Source organism: Geotrypetes seraphini, chromosome 11, assembly GCF_902459505.1.
Source record: "Geotrypetes seraphini chromosome 11, aGeoSer1.1, whole genome shotgun sequence".
Lineage (NCBI taxonomy): Eukaryota > Metazoa > Chordata > Amphibia > Gymnophiona > Dermophiidae > Geotrypetes > Geotrypetes seraphini.
The window spans coordinates 28,960,562-28,988,062 of record NC_047094.1 but is presented as its reverse complement, the minus strand read 5'-3'; the positions used below and the strand labels follow the sequence as shown (position 1 = coordinate 28,988,062).

The 27,501-nt window shown below is 43.3% G+C and overlaps 1 protein-coding gene across 6 annotated transcripts in view; it reads right to left on the bottom strand.

The window, feature by feature from the left end:
* Window positions 1-27,501, bottom strand: part of SYT17 (synaptotagmin 17) — a 114,335-nt gene that overhangs the window by 82,325 nt on the left and 4,509 nt on the right. For 2 of the 6 annotated variants that reach the window (XM_033915167.1, XM_033915171.1), the window contains exons 2-5: window positions 23,622-23,639; window positions 17,331-17,479; window positions 6,191-6,339; window positions 2,699-3,318 (exon numbers count right to left, since the gene is read on the bottom strand). In XM_033915167.1, coding sequence (XP_033771058.1) covers window positions 2,699-3,318; window positions 6,191-6,339; window positions 17,331-17,479; window positions 23,622-23,639 — 936 coding nt within the window. Of the gene's footprint in view, window positions 1-2,698; window positions 3,319-6,190; window positions 6,340-17,330; window positions 17,480-23,621; window positions 23,645-27,501 lie in introns of those variants that run through there. The other 4 variants (XM_033915172.1, XM_033915169.1, XM_033915168.1 and 1 more) reach the window with 4 other exon arrangements.

Genomic DNA, 27,501 nt, shown 5'->3' with positions numbered 1-27,501 from the left:
GGGTAAGTAAAAAAGGTACGGGGAAGGTAAGGGGCATGCATGCGCAGCGAGGAGGAGTGCTGCGCCATTAGCATGACGGCACCCGGGGCATACCACCCCCATCCCCTTTTACTGTGCCACTGTTTGTAGTAGGAGACCCAAGAAACTTTCATTTTGTGTCTACTGTGATAAGGAGGGGAGGGGAAGCTTGAGCAAAATGAACATTCTCTTAAATCAGGAGTCTCAAAGTCCCTCCTTGAGGGCCGCAATCCAGTCGGGTTTTCAGGATTTCCCCAATGAATATGCATTGAAAGCAGTGCATGCACATAGATCTCATGCATATTCATTGGGGAAATCCTGAAAACCCGACTGGATTGTGGCCCTCAAGGAGGGACTTTGAGACCCCTGTCTTAAATGATACAAAATGAAATTGACATGGGTGCCCATCCTTAATGTTCAACAGAAACAGCCGTTTTGTAAGCAAACACCTTAAAAAAATGAAAACAGCTTCATGTGGCATGTTACTTGTGTAAGTCTCAGTCTTTTAACTGACAAAGCATAGTCAATTGACGCAATGACACCGATAAGGCATTCCACAATACCGGACCCTGAACAGACAACACAGATTTACGATTGCCAGTAAGTTTCAAAGAATCAAAGCAGGTTGCATAATAACATACTCAATTAAAACGCATATAATAAAATAAACAGGTGCATACAATTAATGTAAGATAATCATAAAATAATTACCCTGCCAATAAAATAAATCATCAAGGCACCTCTTCAAATAAAATACTTTCAGCCATATTAAACTAACAAAAGATGGAAACAATGTGCACACCAGCATAAACGTCAACTACATACCTTCTGAAATAAAAATGCTTTCTATTATTTCCTAAATTTATTCACAAGCTCAACCATTTTGAAATATGTTACTATTAGTTTTGGGAGAGGGAGTTTAAGTTTGGATTAGAGAATGACACAGGGACAAATTTATCCTCATAGGGACTCAATTTCCCCGCTCCATCCCCATGAGTTTTGTCATTGTTCCTGTCCCTACTCTATTCCTGTAAGCTCTGCCTTAACCGCACAAGCCTCAAACACTTATGATTTTAAAGTGTTTGAGGCTTGTGCAGATGAAGACAGAGCTTAGGCATTGGTGGAATGAGGCATTATGACATCACAATCTGAGCTCTACTTATGCTTAGGCTTGTGCAGATGAGAACATAATGAGACTTCACGCCTGGTCCCTCTCGGTACAGATGAAATTAAATGAATCAAAAACAAATTTACTCTGGCTCGGTCCAAAATTAGAATACCTGCCCACCCTCTTCACACTACCCACAGGATCCGCTCTGCACCTTGAGTTCTCTAGCAAGGTCCTCGGCATCATTATTAACTCTTCTCTCTCCCTCAACGATCACCTCAATTCCCTGGCAAAATCATGCTTTTTCAGCCTCCACATGCTGAGGAAAGTAAAATCCTACTTTCGCCAAAAACATTTTGCCGTCCTTGTCCAATCCATCATCCTCTCTAAACTCGACTACTGTAATGCCATTTATTTATGCCTAACAAAAAAAAGTCTTCAAAGACTCCAGCTTTTCCAGAATACTGCAGCCAAGCTGATCTTTGCAAAACACAAATTTGACCATATCTCCCCACTCCTAACCAACCTTCACTGGCTCCCAGTGATTCCCAGAATTCATTTCAAATGCTCCTGCCTGGCTTTCAAGATCATTCACGGCATCCTCCCTCCCCTAATCCCACTATCATTTAACGCCTCGAGGCCTGCTACCACCAGATCCGCCCACAGACATAAACTATCCTTCCCCTCTCTACACGGTATTCTCTACGCAGGCAAACTGGGAAAATCCCTTCTCTTCAAAATCACGGGCCTTTGGAACGACCTCACTACCCCGCTGTGGAACCTGGGCTCCCTCCAATTATTCCGCAAACAACTGAAAACCTGGCTTTTCTCTAACATATAACTTTATTTCCCTGCTTATATTCCCTCTATTTATATGCTCCTGTAAATCTCTCTCCTTTCTCTTCTTATATTTTTAAGCTTTGTAAACCGTGCCGAGCTCCACTTCCGTGAAGAAGATGCGGTATATAAACTTAAGGCTTAGTTTAGTTTAGTTTAGTAACAGAGCTTGCAGGAATGGGGCCGGGACAGGAAAATGAGTTCCCGCGGGGATGGGGAAAAATTTGTCCCCATGTCATTCTCTAGTTTGTATATTCATTTATACCTTATGAAATTTGTGGGCTGGCATGTTCTTTGTTGATGTATCTTGATATACAATGCAATTGAAAGATTTAACGTTAATAAAAAGATTTGGGCAAGAACACGTCCAGTTAGGTTTCTCACATCTGGGAATGGGCAAAAGGGAATTGGACTTTCCATTAGGATCCGCTGGGTACTTTCAAGTAAACCAGACTGGCCACTGCAAGAGATAGGATGCTGGGCTTTATGAACTGTGGATTGGATCCAGTGGAACGTCATGCTTTTTGTCTGATATTTTTTTTAAAAAAATCTTTTTTGTTATTGTAATCTGTAGTTTGCCATCACTTTCTTAGATGATATATTATATTACGTTATAGCATTTCCATATGAATGATTTTGGAATTGGCTTAATCAAAATATGTTAATATATATCACCAAAAGAAGCTACAGATTCCCAGAAGGTGATAAAACATTATAATATAAACAGCTTATTACCTGAGAGCTGGGAACTACAGCCTTCCACCAGTGTCCGCCCTTCACCAGATCTACTTCATTTAGAGGCATTGAAACTTTTCCGATGACACAGTGACGAGAGAATTTATCAAAATCCACCACCGTTAAAAGAAGAGTTCTTCTTTGGGCTTCTAAAAATGGGATCTCAAAAGTATATCGCTCCTCAAATACTGGGCTCTGGGTTTTGCGTTTTACTCCAGTTTGCTTTGAATTCTTCTGGTCCGGTAGCAGACAGATCTTCACATATGGATTGGAATGGGCCATGTCTTGTCTTGCCCCATCGTAAGAAATTGGCGGGGGAAGGTCTCTGGCCTCAATGACTCTCACTATTAGGTAATTGTGCAACAGGTCATACTGGGCACTAAAATGCATCATTCCCAGCTGATACTTGGATAAGATTTCCTCATCAGTCAAAGCATCAACGTCATCACTATTAGAATCGAGAGAATAAAGCCTTGGCTCAAATTTTCTAAAATAGTCATCGGGCGTGTAGGTTTTTCGGAGCACCGTTGGCTGAACAGTTTCCTTTTTGGCTCCCATTACTCCAAACTCAATGGGCTTGATATCAATTAATGGCGAACTAGGCCTTCTTGAGTCTAAATCTGAAAGCCAATGACAATGAAAGCATTAATCTTGCAGGAGAACATCGCAACATTGTGGAAGTTTGCATCTAAAAACAGTGCGCCAGCCAATCACTGATTTATTTGTGAACTTCGCACAGGATTTCTGAATTGGGTGTCAGAACCAGGGAGGCCACAGGAGCCATGGCTTCCCCACAGATTGGCGGTCACCAGTCGGTTCCCACCCACCCATCCCCCTCCCGGCACTGTACTTTAAAATCTTCGGACGGCTGCCTAAAGATTTAAATGTACAGCGCTGGGAGGAGGTGGGTGGGGGAGTCGGGAACTGATGAGAGGCTGGCTAGGGCGAAGCCTATGGGCCCTCCCAAACAAAATGGCATTCCGCTACCTATGAGCTTAACCATCCTTTTTTGTACACATTTGGATCAGACTCTCGGTTTAGAGGACAGAGGGGCAGACAACAGACTTCTAATGCATTTTCAAGACAATTCTATAAAGGACCAGTGGCGTAACAAGGGTGAGCAGTGTCCCGGTCGGTGGTGCCCCTCCCTGCCCTTGCCCCGCCCCCCTGCCACGCACATGCCCCCTTCCCTTTTCCCGTACCTTTTTTAACTTCTCCGGCCTGAGCAGCATGCCCATGTCGGTGTCAGCTCACCGTTTGACGTCACTTCCTAGGCGTGGGTCCCGGAAGTGATATCAGAGAGAGCACTGATGCCAATGCGGGCAGCAACCTCGCGCCAGGGAAGTAAAAAAAAGGTATGGGCGGACGGCAAGGAGGGGCTGCCACGCCCTTAGGAAGACCGCGCCTGAGGCGGATCACCCTCCCCCTCCCCGCAACCCCCTTACTACGCCACTGAAAAGGACGCCTGGATTTAAAGAACTAGAGCAGACATGGGTAACTCCGGTCCTCGAAGGCCGGAATCCAATCGGGATTTTAGGATTTCCCCAATGAATGTGCATGAGATCTATTTGCATGCACTTCTTTTAATGCATATTCATTGGGGAAATCCTGAAAACCCAATTGGATTCCGGCCCTTGAGGACCACAGTTGCCCATGTCTGATCTAGAGAATGCCTGTCTGAAAACTAGTGACCTGCCAATCTAGTCTAGTATGTGGTTTGGTACAAGCGCTAGCCATAGAGATGGTATAGATGTTTTCACCTAGATGCTGAACCTGGAGACAGTGTGTAAACTGGGAGTACTGCCTGCACTCTGCCCATGTCCACCTGGAAAAATTTATATTTTGTAAAATATATGCGTATTTACAGAATAGCATATAAGCAGATTTTTTTGCATTTATGCAGATATGTGCATACATCAAACATAAGAATCAAAACTCTCCATTGCCATGAAGGAGTGGCCTAGTGGTTAGGGCTGCAGCTTCAGCACCCTGAGGCAGTGGCGTAGCAAGGGTGAGTAGCGTCCGGGGCGGTGGCGCCCCTCCCCCACCTTCTTCTCCGATCCCCCCCCTCGGTTCATATTATGGTTAAAGATAAAATAACTAACAACTAATACATCTTCCATGTATGAGACCAATCAAGTCCACCTTGCTAACCATTTTGTAAAGCATAAAATTGAGTTGAGTTTGAGAATGTAAAACAAGTTGTTTTTAATGATTTTCTAAAAATTTGAAAGGACGAAGATATTCTAATTTCAACAGGAAGCTTAATCCAAATGGATACAAGTAAGTACGCAAAGGATTGAGTGATGTAACTTGTAACTTTCGATCTTCTAAAATATTTAAAATATTAATCATATCTTTAAAATTCAGCCTCCAGACCATCATCACCTGGACGCCTGGCATAGGAAAGCCTAGTCGTCCAGCACCGAGGCAGCTTAAGTAATCTTGGGGGTGGGTTAGGGACCCATAGAGAGAAGGACCCATGCCCATAAGCCCCTGTAATCACTGCATTGATACTGAAACATGTGCACTCCCCTATACACCCCCAAAACCCTTGTTTTACTGGCATATAAGTGGCTCCTGCAGCCATAAGGACTATTGGGGTGGTAGGTAAGTGGGTCTAGGGGATTCTGGAGGTGGTTTGGGAGGCTCACCGTAACCTATAAGGGAGCTGTAGGGAGGAGAAGACATGGCACCCTTTTTGTGAAGTTCACAGCAGTGCCCTGTAAGGTACCCCACTATTTAGGTGGCATGTCTGGATGTTCAGTCCATCACTTTGCAGACCCCTCCCACGTCTAACAGGGCTTGTTCTAGGCGCTTTGGACTTGGACGAAAAGTTGGATGAAAATGTGGTATAAAGATGGACGATTTAGCGACTTGGACGATCAGATCTGCAGGACATATAATTAGACTATTTTCGAAAGTAAAAAAATTTTGGACGTATTTTTCGAAAATGTGTCTTAAGCTGTTTTTTTTACTTTGGACGACTTGTGAGATGGATATAAATGGACTTAGACGTCCCTTTCGATTATGCCCTTCCAAGATCTTTGAAGAACATTCAATTTTTAATGATTCACCGAAGAAGGTAAGAAATCTATTTCATCAAATTCACCGAAGAAGGTAAGAAATCTATTTCAGGGCCAAAGCATAATAGTTTAGTTTTCGTAGTATTTAATTTCTTTCGAACAGATAGGGCCCAATCTTGGTGAAATATATGTGTGTGACATCATCACGTCAACATCCGCAAGCGTGGATGTCCTCCAGCCGCAGCCCTCAACCACCTATTACCGCCACTGCGTGTGTGGGGGTGCGGGGTACGGAAAGGAGAGGAGCAGGCTGCTTATAGGACATGACTTTCGTCCTGTAAGTAGTCAGCTGGCACCATTGCCTTTCCTCCTCGGGCATCTCGTGGCACACCTGGAATCTGCTGTGGCACAGCTTGTGATACACTGCACTGTACAGAACCAAGCCCTCAGTGAGCAACTGTCTTACTTGAGATGCGTCGTGTGAGGCTGTAGGTAGATCTTGAAGTATCTGAGGAGGATCGGCGCCTATCAGGTGATGAGTCTTGAGGTGTTGGAGGCGGTTCGCTTGCTGCGTTATCAGAGTCGCCTTCCTTGTCTTCATTTTTATTGCTCATCCTGTTGAGAAATCAAATCGCAGTGCCTTAAAATTACCCTTTGATGTTAACCAGTTATAATTACTGTAACAGAAAGGAAACTCGTATGATTAGTTGATTTTTATCCCCTTTAAATATAGAACAAAGCCACTCCACTTTTACGGTCATTACATTCGTTTCTGTTGGAATTACAAAATTAAATTTAAAATTCTGTGCCTAGCATTTCACATATACCAGGAAGTGCTGAAAAGTTCTCAGCCCAACCAACCAACTTCCTAAATGCTGAGCGTTATTTTGCCACTGTCGCTTAAAAGAGAGTTATCATTTCATTAAGTGCTAATTTGCAGAAATGAAATTCCATGTTCTGACATTGATTGAACCATATCCATGTCATTCTCTTCTTGATTGGTCTGAGAACTTTTCAGCACCCCCTCAGAGCAACATTCCAGAGCTGAGATTGTGATGTCATAATGCCTCATTCCACCAGTGCTTAAGAACCAACCTCATCAGTGATGTCACAATGGCTTGAATGTCCTATACTTGGCTCACATAAGAACATAAGAATAGTCATACTGGGGCAGACCAATGGTCCATCTAGCTCAGCATCCTGTCTTCAACCGTGACCAATTCAGGTTACAGGTACCTGTCAGATACCCAAATAGTATGAGGGGTTCTTAGCCCAACCAACCAACTTCCTAAATTTTGAGCGTTATTTTGCCACTGTAGCTGAAAAGAGTGTTATCTTATTTCGTTAAGTGCCAATTTGCAGAAACAAAATTCTGTTTTGACATTGTTTCAGATCACTGGTTGAACCATATCTTTGTCATTCTCTTCTTGGTTGGGCTGAGAACTTTTCAGCTCTTCCTCATAATATGATATTACACCTGCAGGAAAAAAAAAAAAAAAAATCAGAAGCGCGAATGCTTACATCCTGCCCCGGCCAACTGTTAACCACCCCACCTCCCTCCCGCAGGCCTGATTAAACCCTGGTGGTCCAGCGGTAAGTTGGGACAGGAGCGATCCTTCCCACATCCTGTTCCAGTGGGATGGTTAACAATTGACTGGGATATCACAGAGAGCCAAAACTGATGCTGGCAGCATGTTCGAGATACTGCTCGTGCTGTGGAAATTAAAGAGGGAAGGGCACAAGCACACGGTGAGAGGGTTGGGAAGAAGTGGGGGGTCAGAGAGGACGGGTGTCAGTGCTCCCACCATGATGGTGCACGGGGTGAACCCCTGCCCCTCCTTACGATGGCACTGAATGTGCACATTTATTGGCAGATCTAGGTGCGCCCTCCCATGGCTGCCATTGCCTTGGCATAAGTGGGCATGTCTTTTTTTTGGCACACCGATATAAGTTTTGAGTTAATATTCTGTATTAGCATCAGGGCACCCTGATGCCATTAGAGAATTGGCACTCCCCGCGCATTGCATCAGGGCACCAAAAAGGAGTTGCCAAGTTGCAGAAGTGCTGCCTAAGCCTTTTTATCATAACAGTAATAAGTTTCCAAAGGTCAGGGATCTCCGTCGTGCAACGTCCTCTTTTGAAGCCCTTAAACAGTTGACTGAAATGTTCCTCAAGCACTGAAAATTCATTAGGTTCAATCTCTCCGCTTGGATAGTGCATTAAATGTTTGAAAAAATATATTGCTCTAGGCTGGGCATGGACAAAGATTGGCATAAGGTAAGACCAGCTATGCCTGTGCTATATGTACAGATGGCCCTAGGACAGGTCAAAGGTCGGGATTCATATTGTATGCATGTGTACTGCAGTGGTATGACAAAGCTAGAGAAACCATGAAACACTTGTGTTCAGAGAATTGTGGAAACCTTGCCTAAATTATGCTAAAATGCAAAAGAGTGTATGATGAAACAGATTTTCAATTTCAAATATTTATTTAGTAAAGGCATAAATGTGTACGCTTGAAATCTTTTGGTGGCCCTCAGAGGTTTCTTCTATTCACATTGGGGCCCTTTACATGAAAAGGTTGTTGGGTACTGCCATAGGGGTACAGGCAGTCGCAGAGTTACAGACGCCCGACTTAAGTACGACTTGTACTTAAGAACATGGTTGCAACTTCATTTGATTTCACTGAGCAGAATTTCCAGCCGCATAGACTCCTACACTTCTCCTGTAGCAGATTCAGGAATGATGCATGGCCACATTAAGAACAGTGTGTGGTTGTGCATGCTGTACCTTAGAGCTCCGTTACAGGTGTTAACAACCCCCTTCTTCAGGAGCAGTACACTGGACAAAAAGTTTGGACGCCAGGAGAGCAAAAGGAACTCCTACAGCTCTCAACAACAATGGCGCTTCGGCGTGGCTGCGCCCACGCAAGGATTCTGCAGATAAAGCATAACTGCGATTAGCTCACAAAAACGTGATGACGTAAGGGAACAAAAATACGTAAAAATTAGAATTGAATTACAGAGAAATTTGACCCACAAATCAGATGATGGAATGCCACTCTATTATTTCGTTTAGACCACTGTTCTTCAACCGCCAGTCTGCGGACAGGGTCTCGAAGCTGTGCTCGGGGACAACGGGACAGGTGATCATTTCCTGTCCTTCCCTCCTTCCTTTCCCCAGGTCCCCTTCTCTTGCCACCCTGCCGCTGCTGCTAAAGCCAACAGGAAGTCTTCTTTCCGACGTCACTTCTGACGTCGGAGAGGATGTTCTAGGCCAGCCAATCGCTGCCTGGCTGGCCCAGAACGTCCTCTCCGACGTCAGAATTGACGTTGGAAAGAAGACTTCCTGCCGGCTTTAGCAACAGCAGCAGGGCAGTAAGAGCAGGGGAAAGGAAGGAGGGAGGCATTTTTATTTTTTGCAAAAGGGAGGGAAGGAGATCGATAGGCAGGCTGGCTTTGGGGGTGAGGGTGGGACAAAGTGTGGAAGGCAGTGAGAGGGACATGGGAAGGAGGCACTGGGGACACTAAAGAGATATGAAAGAGGCACTGGGGGCACTAAGGACATGGGAAGGAGGCACTGGGGGCACTAAAGACATAGGAAGGAGGCACCAGGGGCATTAAAGACATGGGAATGAGGCACTGAGGGCACTAAGGACATAGGAAGGAGGCACTGGGGACACTAAAGACATGGGAAGGAGGCACTGGGGGCACTAAAGACATGGGAAGGAAGCACTGAGGGTACTAAAGACATGGGAAGGAGGCACCGGGAGCACTAAGGACATAGGAAGGAAAGAGGGAGGGAATAGAAAGGGACAATTCTTGGGCCTGAGTGAGAAAGAAAGAAATGAAAGAAAGGATACACAGACAGAAGGAAACGCAACCAGAGACTCATGAAATCATCAGACAGCAAAGGTAGGAAAAATGATTTTATTTTCAATTTAGTGATCAAAACGTGTCAGTTTTGAGAATTTATATCTGCTGTCTATATCTTGCACTATATTTGTCTATTTTTCTATTGTTACTGAGGTGACCGAGCTCGCGGAGATGGGGCAGAAACGGGGTTTTTAAATTTTAGTCCTAGTAGTTTGCCGATCCACAAAATAATTATTTTATTTCTGCCGGTCCACGGGTGTAAAAAGGTTGAAAAACACTGGTTTAGATCATTGGGATATACAGATTTAAGTGTAAACATCCAAAACTGCTCATGTATAGTGAGCCTCTCAAGTCTGTTGCCCTGATATACCTCAGAGATCTTCTCAATAAAAAACCACTTACGATCTTCAAAGTGGTGATGAAATTCTGAACAGTGAGGGACTAAGGGGGCTGTAGGGGAACCAGTGTGTATGAGACTTTTATGTTCTATCAAACGTGTACGAACTTGACGTATAGTGCGTCCTATGTAGATAAGAGCACAAGGGCAAATAATTACATAGACCATCTAGCTGGACCTGCAGTTGGTAACCACTCTGAGCGAGTAAGTAATAGATGTCTAAGGACTGGTCCATGTAGAGGGAACACTGGTAGGGACAGTTGTCCCTTTTGTCAACTGGGAACAGAGGTAAGCAGCAAGAATCTTAAAATCTACAAGTTCTGAGTTACATACAAATACGACTAAGAACAGCTTTAAAAACGTAACTTGTTCTTAACTCAGGTACTGCCTGTTTAGGAATAATCAAGCCATTGTGACATCACTGATGAGGTTGGCTCTTAGGCATCGGTAGAAGGATGCATTATGACATCACAATATCAGCTCTAGAACGTTTCTATTCCTTGGGATCTTGCCCTGCACTTGTGACCTGGGTTAGCCACTATTGGAAACAGGATACTGGGCTTGAGAGACCTTCGGTCTGTCCCAGGATAGCAACTCTTTATGTTCTTATGTGAGTCAAGTACAGGCAGTCCCTGAATTACAGACACCCAACTTAAGTATGACTTAAGTATGACTTAAGAACGCAGTTACAGCTTCATTTGATATCACTAAGAAGTATTTCCAGTGGCATAGGCTCCTACATTTCTCCTGGAGCAGATTCAAGAATGATGCATGGCCACATTAAGAACAGGGTGTGGTTGTGCATGCTGTACCTTAGAAGGAACACTGGTACATCCTGTAATACATCCTGTAATACCTCCCAAAATTGGCCCTTTTGTCACCTGGGAGCAGAGGTAAGCAGCAAGAATCTTAAAATCTACAAGTTCAGAGTTACATACATATCTGACTTTAAGAACAGCTTTAAAAACGTAACTCGTTCTTAACCCGGGGACTGCCTGTACAGCAATCTAAAAAGATTCTCTTGGAAGACAGATGCAAAAAGAACCCAGAAATTCATGAAGTTTCAAAGATCAAAACACAGTTGTGACGAAAACCTTAATCTCTGCAAACTATTTATTTTCATTTATTTCATTCATGTACCATTTGGCCAAGTAATTCATGCTGTTTTCAACATTTTCAAAAGCATTAAGGACATAATCTCTAAAAATGCATCCTTTATAACGTGCCCAAAATGATGCAGCTGGATTACGTAAATATTCTTGAAAGGCCTCTTAAATCTCTGAACAGGTCGACGTGTTCTCTTTCCAAAGAATCTTTCCCACCTATGTGTTGAAAGCACAGGTTCAGCCAGGAAGTTGCCTGCAGCTTCTAACAACTAAGGGGGAGAAGAAGGATCTGGTCCAGTCAGTTAGCATTCAGATATAAAAGAAACAAGACTGAATAGGCACACTTGGGGGGAGGGAGGGGGGAATTCATCAAGAGGCGATAGGGCTGTGTAAGTCATGTAAATTGACCCTCATTGTGATCCAAACAGCCCTAAAGCTGCTTTACGTCGCCCTGCGTTATGGAGTAATGAGATGTAAAATATACAAATGCATGTTTTGCATTTCATGACTGTGTAAATAGCTTCTCACTGGGGTTATTTTACCATCTGGGAGCATCGTGCCAAGCAAACCCATGACCTGATGCTTCTGGCCTGTGGTGCTGGGTTTCCCTTCCCCCACAGACCTAACTCAGAGAGACATAGTAAATGACGGCAGATAAGGACCTGAACAGTCCATCCAGTCTGCCCATAAGCGATACCCATTACAAAATACACAATTACATTAACTTATCTCTTCTTTGATATTTCTGGGCCGTAGACTGTAAAGTCTGGCATTGTCCTAGGTTCCAAATGCTGAAGCTGCCTTCCAAGCTCACTCCAGCCTATCCAACCATCTCGCTATTTGCAGGACATCTACCATAAAGTCTGGCCAGTAGCATCCTCCTGTTCCATCTTAGTGGAATTCACATTGATGCCCTTCCCAGCCCACCCTACACCAAAACACCATATATGGAACACAGACCTGTCCTTAGTTCTTTACTTGACATCCTTCATTTTGTAATTAGAGATCTATTTTTATCCCACACTTTTTTGAATCCCATCACTGTTTTCCTCTCCACCACTTCCTTCGGGAGGACATTCCAGGCATCTACCACCCTCCCCTGATGTTCAGCCCCCCAGGCCCTCCCATCCCTCTCATGGCTATCTGACTTATCACTGATGGTCTGGGGGGCAGTCTGGGATGGTCCGGGGGGTAGTCTGGAGTCCACGGCTCTTCGTATCAAACAATAAAAGCAACCCCACAGGCAAACCATAGAAACAAAAAAGGGAAGTGGGGAAGGGACACTGGTCAGACCACTGTGTAGACAGATACATTTATTTAAAATATTGAGTTTCAGTTAAAATTTGCTCCAGTCAGATGCAATGGCCACTCACTGGTCCTGCCTATATGTAGTTTTTCTTTGCAGGTATGTTCATTTTTCTTTGTTTATTTACTGTTGTAATCCCTATGATTTAAAATAATAATGACCAGTATATCAAATAAAATACAAGATTTTTGAACTTTGTACCTTGAACATTGCTGGCCTGCAGGCAATTCTTGGATTCTTGCTGTTCTGTTATCTAGATCAGTGTTTCTCAACTCAGTCCTGGAGTACCGCCTTGCCAGTCAGGTTTTTCAGGATACCCACAATGAATATGCATGAAAGAAATTTGCATACCACTGCAAATTTCTTTCATGCCGATTCATCATGCATAGCCTGAAAACCTAACTGGCAAGGGGATACTCCAGGACCGAGTTGAGAAACACTGATCTACATGGCTACGTGGGTTATGACCCTGAAGACCATTATTTCTGGATAGCTCGTCCCTCATGTTATAGATTTTCAGCACTGATTTCCAAATAATAGCTAGCGCTGATCAGGTGTAACCTTACGTGCTGCAGCAAATGTAATTTCAACCGTGGAATTTGAATATTGAAAATTACTGCAGCGGTGACTGGCTCCTTAGTCTTCCTTCCCAGTATCTGTCCATTCCCATTCACACTGATCCCAGCTTTGCAAACCTGGTGTCTGTTACAATGTGACAGAGTGACTCAAAAAAAACACATCTATTTGCAAAACCCATCTGCTCGCTTGCTTACAAGCCATCTAGTGTTCCAATCAACCTGCCACCCCGCTTCAGCTGAGATGTGAAAAGTGACTGCGTATGAAATATTGATTTACTATTTCAGTTTCCAGATTAGTTATTGGGGTCATTACTGCATGTGCTGAGAACTGCAAGACTCATCAAAGTACCCTTAAACCAGTGGTCTCAAACTCAAACCCTTTGCAGGGCCACATTTTGGATTTGTAGGTACTTGGAGGGCCTCAGAAATAAATAGTTAATTTCTTATTAATGAAATGACAATTTTGCATGAGGTAAAACTCTTTATAGTTTATAAATCTTTCCTTTTGGCTATGTCTTAATAATAATATTGTCATTTATAGCTAAAGAGGCATATGATCAAGAAACTGTTTGATTTTACTTTTGTGATTATGATAAACATACCGAGGACTTCAAAATAGTACCTGGCGGGCCGCGTGTTTGAGACACTGCCTTAAACTGAGAAACATCGATAGACCACTTTATTATGGAAACATAAAAATATGATGGCAGATAAAGGCCAAATGGCCCATCCAATCTGCCACTGTCTGTCCCACGCCTTCTTGAATTCAGACACAGTCTCTGTCTCCACCACCTCTTCCGGGAGACTGTTCCGCGCATCTACCACCCTTTCTGTAAAAAAGTATTTCCTTAGATTACTCCGGAGTAGAGAATGACACGGTGAAAAAATTGGTCCCCGTCACCGCCCCGTCCCCGTCTCACCATCCTCTGCACCGCCCCGTCACCGCCATTCCCTTCACCGCCCCGTCACCGCCACTGCCACCCCATTCACCGCCCCGTCACCGCCACTGCAACCCCATTCACCGCCCCGTCACCGTCACCGCTGCATATATAAAAGCCTCAAACGGGTACGATTTTAAATACTTTTCTTTATTTACGTATAAAGGAAACATTCTTTAAAACTTTAAAACTTAGTTAAATATTAGTTAATAACTATACAAAAACAAACACGACATGTACTTTTAATGCTTACAATGTTAGCCTACATGGTAAGTAGACGCGGCCGCTGTACCTAATCGCGGCAAATCGTGTACCTAATCGTGTACCAAATCGTGTACCTAATCGCGGTCACTATGCTAATCGTGATTAGCATAGTGACCGCGGCTACGGCTGCAAGTCTCCCCTCCCCCCAGCGATCACGGCAGGAGGGCACCCAACCCCTCCTGTAGACCCCCCCCAACGGCCCTCCCGACAATCGCAGCAGAAGGGTACCCAACCCCTCCTGCCGGTCCTCCCAATGGCCTCCCCTAAGATCGCCGGCAGGAGGGTACCCAACCCCTCCTGCTGGACCCCCCCCCAACGAACCCTCCCACCCCGGAACCCCCTTAGTCTTACTTTCCAAGTTGGACCGGACGGCTCCTCACACGTATGGCCAGCAGGCTTGCCTCCGTCCAAATGAGGCGGGCCCGCCCCTACCCTGCCCAACCCACAGGATCCTAGGGCCTGATTGGTCTAGGCACCTAAAGCCACTCCCGCTATAGGAGGGGCCTTAGGTGCTTGGGCCAATCAGGCCCTAGGATCCTGTGGGTTAGGCAGGGGAGGGGCGGGCCCGCCTCATTTGGACGGAGGCAGGCCTGCTGGCCAGACGAGCGAGGAGCTGTCCGGTCCAACTTGGAAAGTAAGACTAAGGGTGGTGTTTCGGGATGGCGGGGTTTGTTGGGGGAGGGTCCGGCAGGAGGGGTTGGGCACCCTCCTATTGGCGATATAGGGGGCCGTTGGGGGGGCTGGCAGGAGGGGTTGGGCACCCTCCTACCAGTGATCATAGGGGGGGGGTTGGGGTAGGCAGGAGGGGATGGGTACCCTCCTGCCGCGATCGTTGGGGAGGGCTGGTTCTGTCGGCATGAAGGGCTGAGCACCTTCCTGCCAGCGATCGTCGGGGGGGGGGGGGCGGGTTCTATTGGCAGGAAGGGTTGATCTGACAAATGAGGAGCCAGTATATTGGGGGGCGGAGTCAATGCGGCAACGTGCAGGTGAAACACAGGTAAATAGCGGTTCCTAGAAGGGGGGACATTGGCCTGCGGGGACAAATCTATTCACCGTTTTTGCGGGCAGTGAAAGGATTTGTCCCCGCGTCTGCGGCGATTTGCTAATGAGGTCACCATAACCCGCAGCCAAACCGCAGCCACGCAGCGGTTCGCTGCGGGGATCGCTCCCCGTGTCATTCTCTACTCCGGAGCCTATCACCTCTTAACTTCATCCTATGTCCTCGTATTCCAGAGCTTCTTTTCAAATGAAAGCGGCTCGTCTCATGCATATTGCTTCAAAACAGCAAATAATATTAAGTCAAACCTACTAAAAATGAGACATTTTTAGTAATACTATGCTAACACATTCATATATTCATAAGAATCAGAAATATACTGACTCTACCAAAGACAGGATGAAATGTTATAAAGAGATTCTTCTTCCCCAAATAATTACGCATGCACTTGTTTGAATCAAGATAGATAGGGAAAGGGAATGGGGGACTCGTATGCTGCCTTTTTGTAACTTTGGTATTCAAAGCTGGGGGGGCACTGGAGGATCGAGTGACTTGCACAGGGTCACAAAGAGCAGCACTGGGATTTGATCTCACAACCTCTGGGTGCGGAGGCAGCAACTCTACCAGTGAGCCACACCTTCCCACTAGGTAGATCGACAGACTGATATGGCTGACAATCTGCTACGCTGTTCCAACGTACCTCTATTATAAGTATTATTTAATCCCTTTTTTTCCTTGTGGGGTTGCAATCTTCTGCCCTATTATAGACTGCAGTTCTTTTGTAATTCTTTATTTTCCCCACTGTAAGCCGCTTTTGACCTGTGCGCCAAATAAAGCAGCATATCCAGTGTTTAATAAATGAACCCACACGTACTCGATATTTTGTCGTTTGTAGCCATGCCATTCCTTCTAGATCACAAGATATGAGTTTCTATAACCCGTAGAACTGGGATGGGAAGACAGCTCCCGGGATATTACAGAGTCAGTGGGCAGAAACAGAGACAGAAGAATAGTAACCTCAAGCCCTACTGTGATGGAGCTGAAAAACTACAGTGTGCTAACCAATTTAGAGCATGGTAACATTCCCTTGTTGTAACGCTATCATCTTTTAAAAAAATTTAAAAAAAATATGGGGACCATTGACTATTTATTCTAATGATCAGATATCATAGCACATGGGTAGTATATATGTGGGGGTGGGTTGGGGAATATATATCATTTGGAATAGGATTCATAATAAAAGGGGGGAATTTAATTTATCATATAAGAATATTTGATTGTAAATACAAGTGATATGTGGAAATTGTTTATATTATGTTTAATTCACTTGTTGTAAGATGAAAAAATGAATAAAGAATTATAAAAAAAAAAAAAAGAGCATGATAACATATGTATAAAATGGGCTTCTTAGCATTTCGTGCATGATAAATGTTGGCGCAGCTTGGTAATGTGCTTAAAGCAAAAATGGAAACGAGTGAAGAAAGTCAATTTGTCCAACTCCTGGGAGAGGTCTCAAAGAGGAGGTCCTAGATTGTGATCAGTGGCACAGTGAGGGTGAGAGGCACAAGGGGCAGAGGTGTCCTGCTCCCACCCTCATCTCTGCCCCTTGCTCCTTCCCCCTTCCCCGATCCCCCCCTGCTGCCCATGCGCCTCCCCCCCCTTCGCTCCCCCTGTCCCTCTGGTTGTTCACCACCCATAAGCAACAAGAACTTCAACGTGCTCCTCGCGACCCCATCGGCTCTCCCTCCAATGTCACTTCTTATGCGTGGTGCCCGGAAGTGACATCAACAGGAAAGACGACGCGGTCGCAAGGAGCTCGTTGAAGTTGTTGCTAGAGATTTGGGGGAAGCGAAGGGGGGCGGGCGTGAGTGGCGAAGGGAGGAGTTGGAAGAGGCGGGGGACAGAGAGAGGAGGGGTGCTGGCGCCCCCACCAAGATGGTGCCCGGGGCAGACCGCCCCGCCCTCCCTTACTACGCCACTGATTGCGATACACTTATTGTAACCCGCTTTGTTTTCTTGTTCAAATAAGGAGGATATAAATGCCAAGAACAGAAGAGACTAGAGTAAAACATTTTTTAATTGATTGCTGTGCCCTGCGTTCCTGAACTGGATTGAATTGATGTAAGGTATAAAACAGAGACTTACAGCCATGGAGGTGTCTGCGCAGGAAAGGGACCCAGGATCTCCACTTCATCTTCACTTGACTGACAACAGCTACACTCATAGCACTTCTGACAACAGTTTCTACAGGTCCATCTACAAAGCAGGAGATCTGAGATCCTGGACAGAAAACCCTATACCAAGGCAGACATATTTCAGAGTCATACTCATCACCATTAACCCCCCCCCCCCCCAAAAAAAAAAAAAAAAACACAGGGCAAAAACATCCCACACACAGCAAAGCTACAGTAGATAACAGGTGGGGAGTGGGACAGTACACGTCAACCTTAAAGGACAAGTTTTATTAATATGAATTCAAATAAAATACACATATATCAACACATAAATATAAAGTCCTATGTCTTGATAACCCAATATCAACACATACATGTCAAGTCTTTAGTCTTGATGACCAGAAACGGTTTGTGTTTCGGCCTCCAAGCCAAAGCCTGCCTCAGGGGCATGGTGGTCGGTTACTAGATGGCGCTGTTCTACTTGAATCACAAACCACAAGATGGCGCTGTTGTATTTGAATTACAAACTCTGAACAATGGTTCTCAGCACTGCGTGTAGGGAGGACTCGCAAAGTGTGCTGTGCGCTGTGCTTGTGCAAATCGTGGGAAAAATCAGAGAAACTCTGGAAGAAAAGAACTTTATATTTATGTGTTGATATATGTGTATTTTATTTGAGTTCATACTAATAAAACTTGTTGTCCTTTAAGGTTCACGTGTATTGTCCCAACCCCCACTTGTTTTTTTACTATATTCTTCACCATTGTCAGCTTTATTCCCTAGTTCATTTGAAATGCACATTTGACACTGAGCTGTACTGAAATGAGAAATCCCAATATAAACGACTGGGTTAGGTCAAAAAAGCCTAGTTCCAAAAAACAGAATCACAAATAAACAGATAGAGGAACCAGTTCAAAAAATACTTTCCACTTTCAACGGTGCTCAGAATCCAAGATGGAATGTAAGAACTCAGAGTGGGGGATTAACCCCTACCAGAACTCTTGTGGTATCTATCATTGCACCATGACTGCTGTGAAAAGTTGTTTTGAAACATTGAAAAATAAGTGATACTTTGTAACTTGCACACTTTCAAATTGCTTATAATGTATGAATGATTCAAAGGTTAAGTAACTTAGCTGAAGATTGCTGCTAGCGTTAGTTTGGCTGGGTCCTGACGCGTTTCGCCTAACTGGCTTCCTCAGAGAACCCGCATACAATCTTGCATATTGTTATTTATCCTGGTTTGAAATCAGTGAAATTTTCTTTTCCTGTGACATGATGTCACAGGAAAAGAAAATTTCACTGATTTCAAACCAGAATAAATAACAATATGCAAGATTGTATGCGGGTTCTCTGAGGAAGCCAGTTAGGCGAAACGCGTCAGGACCCAGCCAAACTAACGCTAGCAGCAATCTTCAGCTAAGTTACTTAACCTTTGAATCATTCATACATTATAAGCAATTTGAAAGTGTGCAAGTTACAAAGTATCACTTATTTTTCAATGTTTCAAAACAACTTTTCACAGCAGTCATGGTGCAATGATAGATACCACAAGAGTTCTGGTAGGGGTTAATCCCCCACTCTGAGTTCTTACATTCCATCTTGGATTCTGAGCACCGTTGAAAGTGGAAAGTATTTTTTGAACTGGTTCCTCTATCTGTTTATTTCTGAAATGAGAAATGGCATTGTTATTCTTCTAAATATATCTGATTATTTTAAGGGATACCTCGACTTAGCTGACCTGGAGAAAAGGTTCCCTGTGTGTCACACCCTATGGGGTTTTCTGGATGTAAAACATGTTTCATATGTACAAAAAGAGTTCTTATAACATTACGTGGTTAACGGTTCATAGACAACTCGGCGAAAGACAAAGGCGCGCGCCGACAACTGAGCGCAAGACGGAGGCGCACGCCGAAGAAAATTACAGTTTTTAGGGGCTCTGACAGGGGTTTTTGTTGGGGAGCCCCCCAGTTTACTGAATAGAGATCGCGCCGGCGTTGTGGGGGGTTATAACCCTCCACATTTTACTGTAAACTTAACTTTTTCCCTAAAAACAGGGAAAAAGTGAAGTTTTCAGTAAAATCTGGGGGGTTACAACCCCCCACACTCCCCACAATGTGGCGCGATCTCTATTAAGTAAAGTGGGGGGTTTCCCCCCACGCCCCCCTGTCGGAGCCGTAAAAACAGTAATTTTCTGCGGTGCGCACCTCCGCGCTGCGCTCACTTGTCTGCGCGCCCCTTTGTCCTGGCGCGCTTTTGACCTGACACCCTCATACACAAGCTGAGCACAGGCATTCCCTGGGCATAGCTTGGGCAAAACAGGGGCAGAGTTGGGATTGATTGATTGATTCCCCCCCCCACCCCCTCCCCAAGAGCTCAGAACAGGTTACAGGCTAAACATACATGTGAAGTTAACAGGTTACAATTCGCCATAGTTATAGTACAAGTTATGCGATACAAGTTTATATCCTAACTTGACACATACTAGGGATCTAATACCAATATACATATTATACAGTTTACAGGTTAAATTTGCCATATAGTTACAGTGCAAGATTTTTTGATACAAGTTTTAATCCTAACGCGACACTTGCCGGGATCTAGTACCAATATACATTTCCTTGTCATCGGTCATGGGCAGGGGAGTTAGGTGAAGAGGTATGTTTTTATTGCTTTCCAAAAGTTGAGTCCTTCAAGGGATCTGATCTGCGGAGGCAGTCAATTCCAGTGGAAGTGTACACACTGTACTCAGAAACATATTCGCATCTTCTCTGGAGCAGATGGAAATTTCTCGAGACCAATGTATCTTACCGGGGGGCCATTTTAAACATGAGTATTTTATAAAGGCATATGTTGCCTTTTATAAAATACACTACTCCATTGGCAGTCTATTTACTCATCAAAACTCTTTATAGTAGTAGAGATGAATCAGTCACTTCAATGCATCAAGCATCCTCGCTACTTAGAATAAATTTACAGAAAAATTATTTTCGCGGACCTCGGTGACTATCCTCAGAGGAGTTTCATTTATCCAAATTGAGCTTCGGTATGCTAATTTCTCCATAAGTCCTTCTTATTCATTGCAGCATTCAAAATTCATTATTCAGCATTCATTATTTAGAAGTCTGTCAGAGGAGCAAGAATATTGGAGAGATAATAAATTGCACTAGGTATTCTAATCTGGAGAAGAACCTGGATGATGTGGGTTGTGTTACTTGTGGACACTGTCAGTGGTGTAAAACAGCTATGGTAGGTGACTGCTGGATAGAATGCCAGTCTGGCAGAAAGATCAGAGCTAAATTGTTGACACTTTGTACCAGTGCTCAAGTGCAGTGGCATAGTAAGGAAGGGTGTGGGGTGGTACGCCCCGGGCACCATTTTGGCGAGGGCGCTGGCACCTGTCTTCCACTCTGCGCCCCCTCCCCCGCTCCACATGCATAGAAACATAGAAACATGATGGCAGATACAGGCCAAATGGCTCATCTAGTCTGCCCATCTGCAGTAGCCATTATCTCCTCCTCTTCCTATTGGCTAAGGCTCTTAACATTTGCATCTCCTCTTCCTATAGGCTAAGGCTCTTTACACCTGCATTGTGATGTCATAGAACTTTGTGGTTATAGAAACATAGTAACATGATGGCAGATAAAAGCCAAATGGCCCATCTAGTCTGCCCATCTGCAGTAGCCATTATCTCCTCCTCTTCCTATTGGCTAAAGCTCTTAACATTTGCATCTCCTCTTCCTATAGGCTAAGGCTCTTTACACCTGCATTGTGATGTCATAGAACTTTGTGGTTATAGAAACATAGTAACATGATGGCAGATAAAAGCCAAATGGCCCATCTAGTCTGCCCATCCGCAGTAACCATTATCTCTTTCTCTCTCCGAGAGATCCCACGAGCCTATCCCAGGCCCTTTTGAATTCTGTACCTCTTTAATTTTCCTTGCACGAGCAGCATCACGAAGTGGCCACCTGCATCAATGTCAGCTCTCTCTCTGATGGTACTGCCGGGTCCCGCATTGAATAAGAAGGAGTTATGAAGATATTGGCATACCTAAGCTCAGTTTGGATAGATGAAACTCCTCTGAGGGTAGCCACTGAGGTCCACAAAAAAAAGTTACGCAAATTTATTCTGAGAAATGAGGATTTTTGAATGTGGTCTTTATAAAATAAGCATCTTTATTAACTTTTCATTTAGATACGCTTTTATAAAACTACTCTCTGACTCTGATGCTCCCACCCTTTCGATTTGGAAAACCCAGTTGATTACCCTGCTGATGTGAGAGCGTCGGGATATTATGGAATTTTCTTCAGCATGAGACATTCAATCCCAATTGACTTGGGAGCTGTTCTGGTCTACTATGACTCCCTTTGCACGTAGTCGACTTTTGAATTGTTGATGCTGATTTCATATCACTCCTTCTTCTTTATTTCTTTTTACCACATGCTTCTATGATTTTCTTTCTGGTCTCTGGAGAGGGACTTGGGGGGAGGGGAAGGGTTGGGGTTGTTGTCTTCTACACCGTTATTTGTACATAAAACTGAGCTTCATGTTATTCTTCTATATGATCTGTACCTTTGCTGGATTTAGCTCAATAAACATGATTTAACCTAAAACTACTCTCCACATGGCGATATATTCCCAGAATATCACAACATTGTATTAACGAAAAGATATTGGTATCTGTAATTTGAGGCTTGTCTAGGGATACCATATGGCTTCGGAAAAAGGAGGACGGATTGAGACATCTGGGTTTTACTGCCATTGAAAGTTAATTTACAAGTTTAGTAGTGAGGGGGAGGGGGGTTATTTTTATTATTACATATTCTACAAGATATTTGATCATATGTTAGGAAAGGTTGGGAAGGGGGATGATAAGAGTTTATGATTTGTTTCATTGCTGATTATTAAGTGATGTATTTATTGTTAATTTGTTTGAACATTTGTCACACTTATTCTAAGTTTGAAAATGAATAAAGAATTAAAAAAAAAAGAAAAGAAAGAAAGTTAAAAGAAGTAGAACTCAGATGTTCCTATCTGTCCTTCTTTCTTGCATTGCTTTCAATGGAAGTAAAACCTGGATATCTCAATCCGTCCTCTTTTTTTCTGGAGCCATATGGAGCATACCGCAGGCTCATATTCCATCTGCTAGGAAAAGAAAGGCTCCTTCAATGGCTTCATGATAAGTTCCTGGGGATACGTGGCAGGGGGAGGGTTTACAGTCCATATGCAAGATACCCAGATCCTAGCTGTAATTATACATAAAACACAATTCTGTCAGCTAAATTAGTATTCCTTTAAACCTTTCCTTATTATAACTGTAACATGTTTTCATTCTGAGAATATTTACAGTGTAACAATGAACCCCGAATCTGTAACAAAAGAGCAAAATATCCATCTAGTTGATGATGTCATAATGTGTTAACCGGTGTCTGCGAGCCAGTGCAGAAAACCAAATGGTGACATCGCATGACATCATCAGATTGGTGAACCTTTGTATCCTTGCTTGAATTTAGATTCTGAAGAAATACGTCTTAGTACACCAGCCTTAGGACATGAAAGATCAAGTGTAGGGATAACAGCGTCTTTGGTCATAACGAGAAATTCAAAGCGTGCATCCATCACAGGTAAAAAGGTGCCTGTTTCCTTCAAGAACAGATCAATGATCACTTCAAATTGGAAGAACTTTGATCGCTTGAACTTTAGTTTCTGGTGGCACTCACTAGGCCTTTGTTATAGGATGGAAAAAATGCTGACCAAAGGGGAAATTTTAAGTTATTTCAATTAGTATGGAGTCCGTTGACTAACTTTATCAATAATAATTGAACGATTATAACTTGCATATCCAAGGGGTGGGAGGGAGGGGGGTTTCTTTGACTTTTACAGAAATTAACAGGGGGGAGGTTATTGATGGAATCTATAGTTGTTATTTGGGTTGGAGGAAGGGAGGGGCAAAAATGATTGCTTATGGTATATTGGAAGTTGTATGTGTTTTATCTGGATTTATTATATGTCTGTGTAATTGTAAATGTACTGTTGATAGTTTAGAAAAGCAATAAAGATATATATTAAAAAAAAAAAATCAAGTGCTTTGTAAACAAAGCCAGGGAAGAACAAATAAACAAGTACTACAGAGACCCACCAGCTTGTATATTTTGTCCACATGAATGCTCCCAAACATCACCCGACTCCTTCATGAAGTACAAGTCAAAACCGTCAAGATAAAAGGGAGAGAGCAGAAAAGAAAGCTTGAAATGAACTCACCTCATTTATTGGTTCCAACTGTCCTTTTAGATACCCAGAATGAAGCAGAAGTGGATTAAAAAAAGAAAAAAGAAAAAAAAAAAAACTAGCTTAGTGGTATTCAGATGGCTCAAAATCATCATTTACTGAATTAACGGAGCCATTTTGCAGGAACATGGATGCACATGTCTACGCATATATGGCGGTCACAGTACATCTTGTCACTACTCCTTTGAACCCCCCTCACATGTACTGGTCGCCGTACCTCAAGAAGGGCATGGCAGTAATTGAGGGGGTTCAGAGGAGAGCAACTAAGATGATAAAAGGTATGGAAAACTTTTCGTATGCTGACAGGTTGAAGATGCTGGGGCTCTTCTCCCTGGAAAAGCGGAGCCTTAGAGGAGACATGATAGAAACCTTCAAAATCCTGAGGGGCATAGAGAAAGTGGACAGGGACAGATTTTTCAGACTGTGGGGAACCACTAACACAAGGGGTCACTCGGAGAAATTGAGACAGTTTAGAACAAATGCTAGGAGGTTCTTTTTTACCCAGAGGGTGGTGGACACATGGAACGCGCTTCCAGAGGTTGTGATAGCCCAGAGCACATTGCAGGGTTTCAAGGAAGGTTTAGACAAGTTCCTAAAAGATAGGGGGATTGAGGGTTACAGATAAAAGAAGAGGTAGGCTACAGAAATGGACAGGAACCACATTACAGGTCATGGACCTGATGGGCCGCGGCGGGAGCGGACCGCTGGGCGCGATGGACCAATGGTCTGACCCAGTGGTGGCAACTTCTTATGTTCTTATGTTCTTAAGTTTGGTAAGGATAGGGCTCGAAACAGAAAAGCTATGTGACTGGGAAAGGTCAAGACAAAGGCAGACAGGAATAGACAAGCATGGCCATCTCAAGTCATCTACTCTTCTGGAAGGATGCTCAACACACATAGAATAAAAGGAGCTGAAAAATTCTTGCAAACCCTTTATTGATTGATTAACCCCCTCCTTTACAAAGCATTTATAGCATTTATAGCATCGGCCGCCACGGTAGCAGCTTCGATGCTCGTAGAATTCCTACGAGCATCCGAGGTTTATATCCCATCCTCCCAGAAGAGATCAGAACGGGTTACAAGTTTGCAGACATAATAAAACATAACAAGGTATAGTAATGTAGAGCAAGACGGTACATTTTACATCATGACATGATAGGACAATACATAGGGGAGCCTAACAGTACTCAAAAGCATAGAACTAGAGAATGACACGGGGACAAAATTTTTCCCGTCCCCACAGAAACTCATTTTCCCGTCCCGGCGAGTTCTTTTCCTGTCTCTGCCCCATTCCTGCAAGCTCCGTCCTCATCTGCACAAGCCTCAAAGGCTTTAAAATCATAAGTAGCAACATTCTAGAGCTCAGCTTGTGATGTCATAATGCCTCATTCCACCAATGTCTAAGCTCCGTCCTCATCTGCACGAGCCTCAAACACTTTAAAATCAAAAGTGTTTGAGGCTTGTGTGGTTAAGGCAGAGCTTACAGGAATGGGGCAGCGACAGGGACAGTGACAAAACTCACGGAACGGGACGGAGAAATTGAGTTCCTGCAGGGACGGGGAAAAATTGGTCCCTTTGTCATTCTCTACATAGAACAAAATCAGTACTGTGGAAAGGATGTTCTTGACGCAATTCACCACATGAATCTTGCTCAATTTTTTTTTTTTTGTTAGAACATGCAAAGAACAGAAACCCTTTCTCAACAAAATTCATGGAATCAATAAAACAGAGAGTTTCACAGGTTGCAATAAACCATGCAGAATCTATTCCACCAGCTCTTCGCTCTCAGTTGAGAAAGGGAAAACTTTTAAATTAATAACTCTTAGGTCTGGTATCAAAAATTTTAGTCCCTCTTTGCAGCCCATGAGGGAAAGGTACCAATAAATTAGCCACAACGATGTTGAGTTCTACCAGAATTTGACCCCTACATCAACCAGTAGTCCATATTTACTTAGTGGACAGGTCTTCAGTCTTGTTTACAATAAAGAGGATTAGCTCTTTTAATGTGTTTATTGATTGTTCCTTTCTAGCAGCGATAAAAATGGGATTATAATAAGATTTTCTGAGAAATCCAAACCACAAGCAGTAGCAGCCTACCAAGAACATACATAATATTTGAATCTGGAGAGAAGGAGAACATATGAAGACATCACAGATAGGAGATTTGGGTTGTGGGGTCTATCACCGAAGAACGCCAATGTGCTGGGTTTTCTCTTTAAGTTTGAGCAAAAAGTACATCATGACCGGTGTTTGGAAATCATACATGTGCTTTTTATTGACCTTCTAATGGATTTATGGACCTCTGTTTTCCAGTGAAGAAGCAGAGACGGAGAGCTGTTAATCTTTTTTTTTTTTTTTTCCCAATGTGCAGCCCTGAGCATCATGAACTGAATCTAGGCTCTGCAATTAGCTGGAGTCATCACCATAACAACACCAGAGGCTGGAAGGCTGACTCACCCATAGCTACCCGCCTGTCCGTAGTCCCCCTGTCAGAGCATAAAACTCAGAAAAAAACACATGTCTTTTCACCCTAGCCGGCTGGAGCTCAGAAACAATCTTTATTTCCTGTTTACCCTTTCCAACCCTCACTTTAACATTCAGTCGCCATCTAGAAACCGCCTGCAAAGCAAAATACCAGACGAGGAAACTATAAGCAATAATATATAGTAGAATCTGCAACTCAATGATAATAATATACATCGAGACTGCAGCGTGCAAAAGGGAGCTGGGAACAAGTCTTCCATTTGCAAATCAAAAGAGCAAAGAGAGCATTCAGCACCTCTGGGAAGGGAGTGCCAGCTAATTCACAACAGTGACATCATCCACCAGCTGGACTCAGGGTACATGTATACTGGTTTCCAGAAGACACCGCGGTCTACGTAATCCCTGATCAAGAACTTTAGCTGGGTTAGAGATGATTAATAGGAATGGGTACTAATTTGTGGTACGTTACTACACATTAAGCCTATTTTGGATAAATATAAAAGCCGTCTTTTCTTGATCATGACGGGAATAGCTATCCAAATGGTCACACATAACTGGAAGAGCCACGACAGAATAAATGACACATTTTGGTGGGCAAATGTGTGTACCACATATGAATATGAGAGAATGAATGCGGGGTTTAATAGTTCATTTAATAAAGTGTGGAGCCCATTGACTACATTTGTTATCTCGCAATAAGGGTCATGTATCTCTCCTTTTCTTAGATTTCCTTACACGTCCAGGATGGGTGGGTGGGGGGAGGGAAATGTATTTTGAGAATTTAAATTACTTAATTATAATATTGTTATCACATCATATGTCTTATTAATAATTTCTGGAAATCAATTTGGGTCCAAATTAATTGTTTATTAGATAACCCAGTGGCATTATCATATGATACTGTGCTATTTGGTATGGCAATGAGAGCAAAAAGTCAGATTTCTACAAAAAATAATAAATTATTACTCATAATGACTGGTGTTGCCATTCAACAAATTATGCATAATTGGAAAGATTGGAGTAGATTAAATTATAATTTTTGGTGGAATTCTTTATGTCATGTTTATAAAATGGAGAGATTTATTGCAATACAGCGGAGTTGTCTTAGGAAATTTCAGGATGTGTGGGAGCCATTAACAAAGTATTGTACTGATTAGATGTGTTTGTTTCCCTTAAATTTACAAGTTTAGTAGTGAGAGGGGAGGGGGGTTATTTTTATTATTACATATTCTAGAAGATATTTGTTCATATGTTAGGAAAGGATGGGAAGGGGGGTGATAAGAGTTTATGATTTGTATCATTGCTGATTATTAAGCGATGTATTTATTATTAATTTGTTTGAATATTTGTCACACTTATTCTAAGTTTG